The sequence below is a fragment of the Salmo salar genome, chromosome 01 (assembly GCF_965601325.2).
Source record: "Salmo salar chromosome 01, fSalSal1, whole genome shotgun sequence".
NCBI classification, from domain to species: Eukaryota; Metazoa; Chordata; class Actinopteri; order Salmoniformes; family Salmonidae; genus Salmo; species Salmo salar.
In genome coordinates, this window is record NC_138291.1 from 11,812,501 (window position 1) to 11,820,948 (window position 8,448).

The window sequence follows — 8,448 nt, forward strand, 5'->3', positions numbered from 1 at the left end:
ATATTCATGAATAAAGCTTAGTGTGTGTGTGATGTCACAGTCAGAAGCCAGCTTCTCTCTCTGATTCACCTACAATGTTGAGAAGCCTTGAAAACACAGTCCGAGGATAAATGGATTCAAACAAACATTAACACATACATAATCCCCAACAGGCCTTGAGGCTGGAGTTCCGCCCACCAAACCCACTGTCCTTCACCCCCCCCCAACCCAACCCCAACACACACTAATCCTTCCTAGCCGTCCACACTCCAAACGAGTGCCGTTTGGCTGGCCTGCTGTGTTTGTTTCCGGTGGTCCTGCTACAAGCTCAGCCAGGTCATCCCAACCCAGAACCCCATAGAGCCCCAGTCACAGCCCTCAGGAACTGAGCTAATTAAAGAGGCTCTGCCATAATCCCTTCAGGAAGCTCTGCCAGAGATGTGCTGTGCAGCCATGGGCTTCTAGTGGGGCTGATTGGCTCTTTTAGCCTAGCCCTGCTGTGAGGAAACCAGACATGGGATTATGCTGAGTCAACATTTGAGGAAGGCTGTGGAAAGGTTGATTTGGGGTTGGGATTCAGTTTATGGAAAACATAATTCTCCTAGCCTTGCTGTGACAAAATCAAGGCATGGGAGTCAACGTTTGGAGAAGGTTACGAGAAAGTTGTGGTAATGTTGGGCTTTTGGATTCACTCAGTCTGGCAGGTCTGCCATGCCAAGTCTGAAGAGCATTAGTCAAATGTGTTCCAGCCAGGATTGCACCGTGCTTCTATTGCCAGGCATTTTATCCAGCCTCAGCATTTTTTGTTGTGTAAAAAGAGGTAGGAAATACTTAAGTGTGTTGGTAGAACAAATGAAGGCCTCTGATTAGGAACAGACATTTTATTTCATCCTCCCAGCCTTCAGTTCAGCCTCAACAATTAGAGGCCATCAAGTTCCCGATAACAACAACAACGACGATAACAACAAATCAAGGAGCTGCGTGATGCTCTGCGCGACAGCTTTCTCCAATAGCGAGTCAACACTGTTTACCTGTGTCATTTTTTAGAGTTCCATGCATTACTAGCTGATCTTCACCATCATAATCACTCCCTTCTCTTATAAGAGATAAGATCGCTCTAACAACTGCCTTGAGGAGATTCTACTTACTCCAAATCTCCCGTTGACATTGAAGTTCAGTAAAATGCGTACCATCAAGACCCACCAATAGAGATCAAAGCTGTGGCCATTCATAGCTCAAGATTTTGACGAAGGCTCAGATGATTATTGCCCATCTGAACATCTGTTGCACAATGGTCTCTCAAACAGTTCACAACAGAGACCTTGAGAGACTATTCCTCAGCAGTCAATGTCTCAGTGGGTATGGTATTGGTATTCTATTAGGATCCCCATTGGCTGTTGCGAAAGCAGCAGCTACTCTTCCTGGGGTCCACGCAGATCATGAAACATGACATAATACAGAATATTAATAGACAAGAACAGAACTACATCAATTTAAATCAATACATACACACAAAATATCTAGGTCAAATAGGGGTGAGGTGTTGCTTTATCTGTTTTTTGAAACTAGGTTTGCAGTTCACTTCTGCTATATGAGATGGAAGGGAGTTCCATGCAATATTGGTGACTGTGGTGGCATGTCAGAGCTGTGCGTAAGTTGCCTATGCAAACAATTTGGAATTATCAACACATTGTTTCTTAGAAAAAGAAGTGATGCAGTCAGTCCTCAACTCTTTTACATTTTGAATATTACAGTTTACAATCTAAGATAACATTTTGTCTCCTCAACTTCTTCAACACCATTCATGACCAGATTTAGCCGAGGTCTTTTGCTTAGGGAATGATTTGTACTAAATATGCTCTTAGTTTTAGAAATGTTCAGGACCAGTTCATCATTTTTTATTTACCTTTATTTAACTAGGCAAGTCAGTTAAGAAGAAATTCTTATTTTCAATGACGGCCTAGGAACAGTGGGTTAACTGCCTTGTTCAGGGGCAGAACGACAGATTTGAACCTCGTCAGCTCAGGGATTCGAACTTGCAACCTTTCTGTTACTAGCCCAACGCTCTAACCACTAGGCTACCCTGCCGCCCCAATTACTGGCCACCCATTCCAAAACTGACTGCAACTCTTTGTTAAGGGTTTCAGTGACTTCATTAGCTGTGGTTGCTGATACATACGTATATGGTTGAATCATCAGCATACATGGACACACAGGCTTTGTTTAATGCCAGTGGCATGTTATTGGTAAAAATAGAAAAAAGTAGAGGACCTAGAGAACTGCCCTGCGGTACACCACACATTGACATAAGAGAAGCTTCCATCAAAAAATACCCCCTGAGTTAAATTAGATAGACAGCTCTGAAACCACGATATGGCAGAGGTTGAAAAGCCATAACACATAAGTTCTCAACAACAGGTTATGGTCAATAATATCAAAGGCTGAACTGAAATATAACAGTACAGCTCCCACAGTCTTCTTACTGTCAATTTCTTTGAACCAATCATCAGTCATGTGTGTCAGTGCAGTTCATGTTGAGTGAACCCATGGGCACTTTCTCTGTTATGGGAGAAACGGTATTCAGGTGAAACTTGGCTATAGCAAGTTACTGCAAGACAAAGGTCATAACTGTACTGTAGCTAAGGTTATCCTGGAAAGTATTCAGTGTCACAGTCATTTAGCTTAACCCTCATACAGGAAAATTACATATTTGGACATGCTTATTTGTAAATCTTATTTAAATAAACACCTCACCTATCTATCAACAGCCCCAACCCTCTGCATTGCACTATCCACTGTCCCACGACGACATAAAACACTTGTGAAATATCATGGAAATATTTCTAAATAGCCTACGTTTATAAATTACATCAACATGAACTTGGCCAACTTCTTTTAGGAGTTTACCTATCGGTTCACCTCCCACAACTGTCAATAACAAGTTAGGCTACCTAATGCAGACAGGTATACAATATTAGTACGCACTGCGCGTTCACCTCTCTCTCGCTGCGCTGCACGAGCCTGACTTACCTCTTCGACTGCCGAAACCGTGTTCCGACATTCACTCATTTTGGACTGAAAACTCGAGGTAGCCGGTGAAGCCAAGTCCTCGTTTGTCAGAGCAACAAACTCCGAAATGTTGATACGCTCCGGCATATTTCTCTCAAGGTAAAGGGGTCCAACTGAAGATATACAAAAGTTTGTAAAAGTGTCAAAAACGCATGTTTCCAATGACAATGCACTTGTTCTCCGTTGTGGAAAAGGCTACAGCAAAAGGTAAAATGTCTCACTGCGGTGCGGTTCATGAGTGAGCACCACTGCGAGCGCTACAGATCCAATGCTGGCTCTGTGCGTGCTGTTAGGGAGGGAGTAATTCCATCATCACGTGGAATGTTTCTGCTTTCTGGCATACTGAATTGGGCGCGTGAAGAATGGACCCGCAGTCTTTTGCCGTCTCATTTCCCCTCCATGCAAACCCTAGCGTGTAGTGAAAACAGTGGACTACTACACAGATGAATAGTGTGTCACACACCATAAAGTCCCTTTAGAAAGAAATGAAAAGGTTCAGGGTACTATGAGGAAATGGAGCAGGAGCCACCATGTGAAAGCACTGCAATATTCTACATTTTAATCAAGGCTTAACTAAACCAAAACATTCTACTTTCAATGCCTTCCATTGGTGCATTTCACCAGTTTAGCCAAATTATATAGCTGTCATTTTATGGCAAACCTCACCTCTACACTTGAAAAACCTTTATTCCAGCCTCTAATACCCTGCAGGGTAAATATAGTATGACTGTTGGGCCCCAGTGCAGGTAACAAACTTGTAACAAACCTCTATATACCTGCCCTTGACATTACGCTTTCACCTTACAGGTGTACTTGAGATACCCGACTCCTCATTCCTGCTACTATACAATCTGCCAACACATGAAAGGAAGGATATCAAAGTACTTTGCCTGAGGGAAGTTAAGTTTTAGACTTTAAAAGCTTTGGGTGCAATGTAGTCCAGGTTTGACTGTGTTTTCCAAGCCCACTGCAACCATATTGAGTATGGGGGGGACTACTTGATATGACCACCAAACCACATATTTACCTGCTGAAAGGATATAACCAATTGACCCTTCCCTTCAGCACAGAATTTGGTGCAACCTATCGCAGTGTTCCAATGCATAACAACTGTTGTCAAGTCTGACATACTGAGGTGTAATAAGAACTGCAGACTGCATCCAAGATGTCCGCCGGTTGTTCTCAAGGTAACCGACTCAGGTTCACATACTCCGATATATCTGAGTTGCATCCAGTTGATGTTAATCAACATTAAATGCTCACTAGCACTCAGAGCGCAAAGGGAGCAGCGACAACTCCATCACATCATCCAAAAATATGGGAGACATTGGATTAATATAAAATATTCATTGCTTTGGTTGCGAGTAATGGAAAACAAATCGGCCTCAGAGAGAATTATTTGAATAATAAATGTTTTGTGCATGAAGGTGATGACTAAATATTAATAGGAATATTCAAATCTGACTTCTTTGGGTGGCCGTATATGGGAATTGTCTTTCTGGGCCGGGCGTCAGTTAAACTGCGGTACCGAAGCAAAATTGGAGGAGCAGTTGAAACCTGGCCCCATTCGTCCGACACCTTGGACATGTTCACGTATTAAACGCATGGAAGCCATTGAGGGCATTGAAAAAAACTTGAGTTTTCATCCAAAAACACATTTTTCAATGCCATTGTACAGTGCACCAGGGGCACTTGTTACTATGATTCCTCAGATGCAAAGCCTGTTGATGGCGTATTTTTTTCAAATCTGAAATTATACTTTTGATATCATAGTTTTCTAGCTCAGCTGGTTAGCTAGAGCTCAGTCTTATTGACCACCCAGCGTTGCTAACGCTAGTTAGCCAGTTAATATAAATTGTGTTTTTTTTCTCCAAAATGTTAGCAAGCTAAGTTAGCCATGTTATGAATACAACTATCATCTACTGTCGACATAAGGATACGATTTGAGAGCACTAGTTAGCTCCAAAAAATGGTTAGTAACTATGGCTGCATGCTGACAGAACATTCAGAGCCATCGTGGCTAGTCACACTACAGCCTTCATTTTACCAGGTACCTGTGAAGCAATTGTAATGACAGTCCACCGCAACATACCGAAGGGTCTCCTGATTAGCAAGGGGTAGTCTGTGTTCAATTTCATTGTGTATTAAAAAACACAGTTTGAGGTCATTTTGAGGGGATTTTGCCAGTGGTGTATATATAAGGAAATGGGCTTTGCATGAAAAAAATTCTTCAGAAGTTGCAACAGTAACCAAGGGGGCGGGACTTAGCGAAGGGTCAACTTGGGAAACTTTTACATGCGTCATTGTGACAGTAAACTCAAACAAACTCAAGGTTATTTCCTGAACAGTCCTGAAGGAATAGCACATTCACTGCCAGACGTTTTGCAGTAGTAGTGCTGTGTTATTGTAATAGCAGCCTCGATTTCTAACTCCAACCCTTACTTTATTTTTGTAAAAACAAATATTTAACATTTATTTAACTAGGCAAGTCAGTTAAGAACTAATTTTTATTTACAATGATGGCCTACCCCGGCCAAACCCTCACCGGGACGACACTGGGCCAATTGTGCGCCACCCAATGGGACTCCCAATCACGGCCGGTTAGGATACAGCCCAGAATCGAACCAGGGTCTGTAGTGACGCCTCTAGCACTGAGTTGCAGTGCCTTCGACTTCTACGCCACTCGGGAGCCTAACACGTGATAACTCTTTCATGTAGGGTGAATTCAGAAAAAGTGTGACATCATATAAACTGGGACAGCTTAATCCTGACCTTGTTTATTTCTTGGTCTGACAATTGAAAATCAAAACTATTGTTGCTCATCCCTTGCAGAGAAACCACATGATCAAAATCATGTCACTTCATTGGTGTGACGTCATAGAAGGGGCTTCTAACAGGAAGCTTGCTGTAAGATCAGTGACATAGATTTTTTTTCTGTTTTGATATAAAGGTTATAAAACGGTCATAAATAATGATGAACTGTGCAAAATTGGGATGTAAATGGGCATAATATGTACTAGTACATTTTGTAATTCAGTCATTTTTTGTTGTTGTCCCGCAACCATAGCTAGTTAAAGTAAGACAGCATGGAGTAGCTAAAGTTGGACAGTCTTATAGTCTTTTCCAATGTAGGAAAGAGATCCCGTTTACATTAGGGACCCTGTAATTAGATTAGTTCTGGTTCTTGTAGTACTTCTATCTTGCACAAAGCAGAATTATAGTAGGGGGAATTCAGAAAAAGTGGGACACTTTTTACATTTCCGTCTTCTGTAACCTCTTTCAGCATCGATCCAACATATTAGCCCAACACATGATCATTTTCTGAAATTCCCAAATGTTTCCTAAACGCAAAAAATGGAATTGAGTTGTCATTGGGGTACAATCAGGACAGTACCAGTTTATCTAACCTGCTGTCCCTGTTGAACAAATGCAAACTGAAAATATGGTTTTGGCTCTGCGTACATACATCGGTTTGTCATGCCTCCTGTGAATATGATATCAACATTTTTCCTTTTTGTGTGATTAGGAAACATATTGACGATTTTAGAATTGTTTCATGTGTTGGAGATGTGTTGGAAAGACGTGTTGGAAAGAGGCTACAGAAAATGGAAATGCAAAAAGTGTCCCACTAATTCCGAATTCACAAAATCGAAGCAGCCTGCTTCAGTTACCATGCAAGGAGAGGAGATGAAGCAGCCTGCTTCAGTTACCCTGCAGGGAGAGGAGATGAAGCAGCCTGCTTCAGTTACCATGCAAGGAGAGGAGATGAAGTAGCCTGCTTCAATTACCCTGTAGGGAGAGGAGATGAAGCAGCCTGCTTCAGTTACCATGCAAGGAGAGGAGATGAAGCACCCTGCTTCAGTTACCATGCAGGGAGAGGAGATGAAGCACGCTGCTTCAGTTACCATGCAGGGAGAGGGGATGAAGTACCCTGCTTCAGTTACCATGCAGGGAGAGGGGATGAAGCACCCTGCTTCAGTTACCATGTAGGGAGAGGAGATGAAGCAGCCTGCTTCAGTTACCATGCAGGGAGAGGGGATGAAGCACCCTGCTTCAGTTACCATGCAGGGAGAGGAGATGAAGCACCCTGCTTCAGTTACCATGCAGGGAGAGGAGATGAAGCAGCCTGCTTCAGTTACCATGCAGGGAGAGGAGATGAAGCACCCTGCTTCAGTTACCATGCAGGGAGAGGGGATGAAGCACCCTGCTTCAGTTACCATGCAGGGAGAGGAGATGAAGCAGCCTGCTTCAGTTACCATGCAGGGAGAGGGGATGAAGCACCCTGCTTCAGTTACCATGCAGGGAGAGGAGATGAAGCACCCTGCTTCAGTTACCATGCAGGGAGAGGAGATGAAGCACCCTGCTTCAGTTACCATGCAGGGAGAGGAGATGAAGCAGCCTGCTTCAGTTACCATGCAGGGAGAGGAGATGAAGCACCCTGCTTCAGTTACCATGCAGGAAGAGGGGATGAAGCACCCTGCTTCAGTTACCATGCAGGGAGAGGAGATGAAGCAGCCTGCTTCAGTTACCATGCAGGGAGAGGGGATGAAGCACCCTGCTTCAGTTACCATGCAGGGAGAGGAGATGAAGCACCCTGCTTCAGTTACCATGCAGGGAGAGGAGATGAAGCAGCCTGCTTCAGTTACCATGCAGGGAGAGGAGATGAAGCACCCTGCTTCAGTTACCATGCAGTTACCACCAGAGGAGATGAAGCAGGGCCTTTCTGTGGCTGCTGCGTTCTCTGGGGTCCTATTGTGAGACTGAGACGCAGCAAGCCGGTCTGTTCAGCCACACACACTGACACACACACGTGTACATGTACACACAGACAGACACACACACACACACGCAGACACACAAAGATTAAGAACAGTGCTCATAAGACGATGGTTTGATACAGGCAGAATTATTCCAATCTTAACTAGAGAAGAATTACATTATTGATATCAAAACTTTGATGTAACTTTTATTCATATGATATTAGGAATATAAGAGAGAACAGAGACAGAGGGGGAGGATAGGGTGAGAAAGAAAGAGAGAGAGAGAGAGAGAGAGAGAAAATTGTGTGTGTGACAGAGAGAGAGAGAGAAAGGAGGGAGAAAGAGGAGGGAGAAAAGAAGAGAGAGAAAAGAGGAGGGAGAAAAGAAGAGAGAGAAAAGAGGAGGGAGAAAAGAAGAGAGAGAAAAGAGGAGGGAGAAAAGAAGAGAGAGAAAAGAGGAGGGAGAAAAGAGGAGGGAGAAAAGAAGAGAGAGAAAAGAGGAGGGAGAAAGAGGAGGGAGAAAAGAAGAGAGAGAAAAGAGGAGGGAGAAAAGAAGAGAGAGAAAAGAGGAGGGAGAAAGAGGAGGGAGAAAGAGGAGGGAGAAAAGAAGAGAGAGAAAAGAAGAGGGAGAAAAGAAGAGA

At 43.5% G+C, this 8,448-nt stretch overlaps 1 protein-coding gene across 2 annotated transcripts in view; it reads right to left on the bottom strand.

The window, feature by feature from the left end:
- The window catches only part of LOC106612547 (arf-GAP with SH3 domain, ANK repeat and PH domain-containing protein 3), a 59,112-nt gene extending 55,747 nt beyond the window's left edge, over positions 1–3,365 (bottom strand). Inside the window, exon 1 of one of the 2 annotated variants that reach the window (XM_045714254.2) lies at positions 3,010–3,365. In XM_045714254.2, the coding sequence (XP_045570210.1) occupies positions 3,010–3,135 (126 nt within the window). In that variant the 5' untranslated portion in view covers positions 3,136–3,365. The remainder of the gene's footprint in view (positions 1–3,009) is intronic. The other variant, XM_045714253.2, reaches the window with a different exon arrangement.
- Between the last annotated feature and the right edge of the window lie 5,083 nt (positions 3,366–8,448).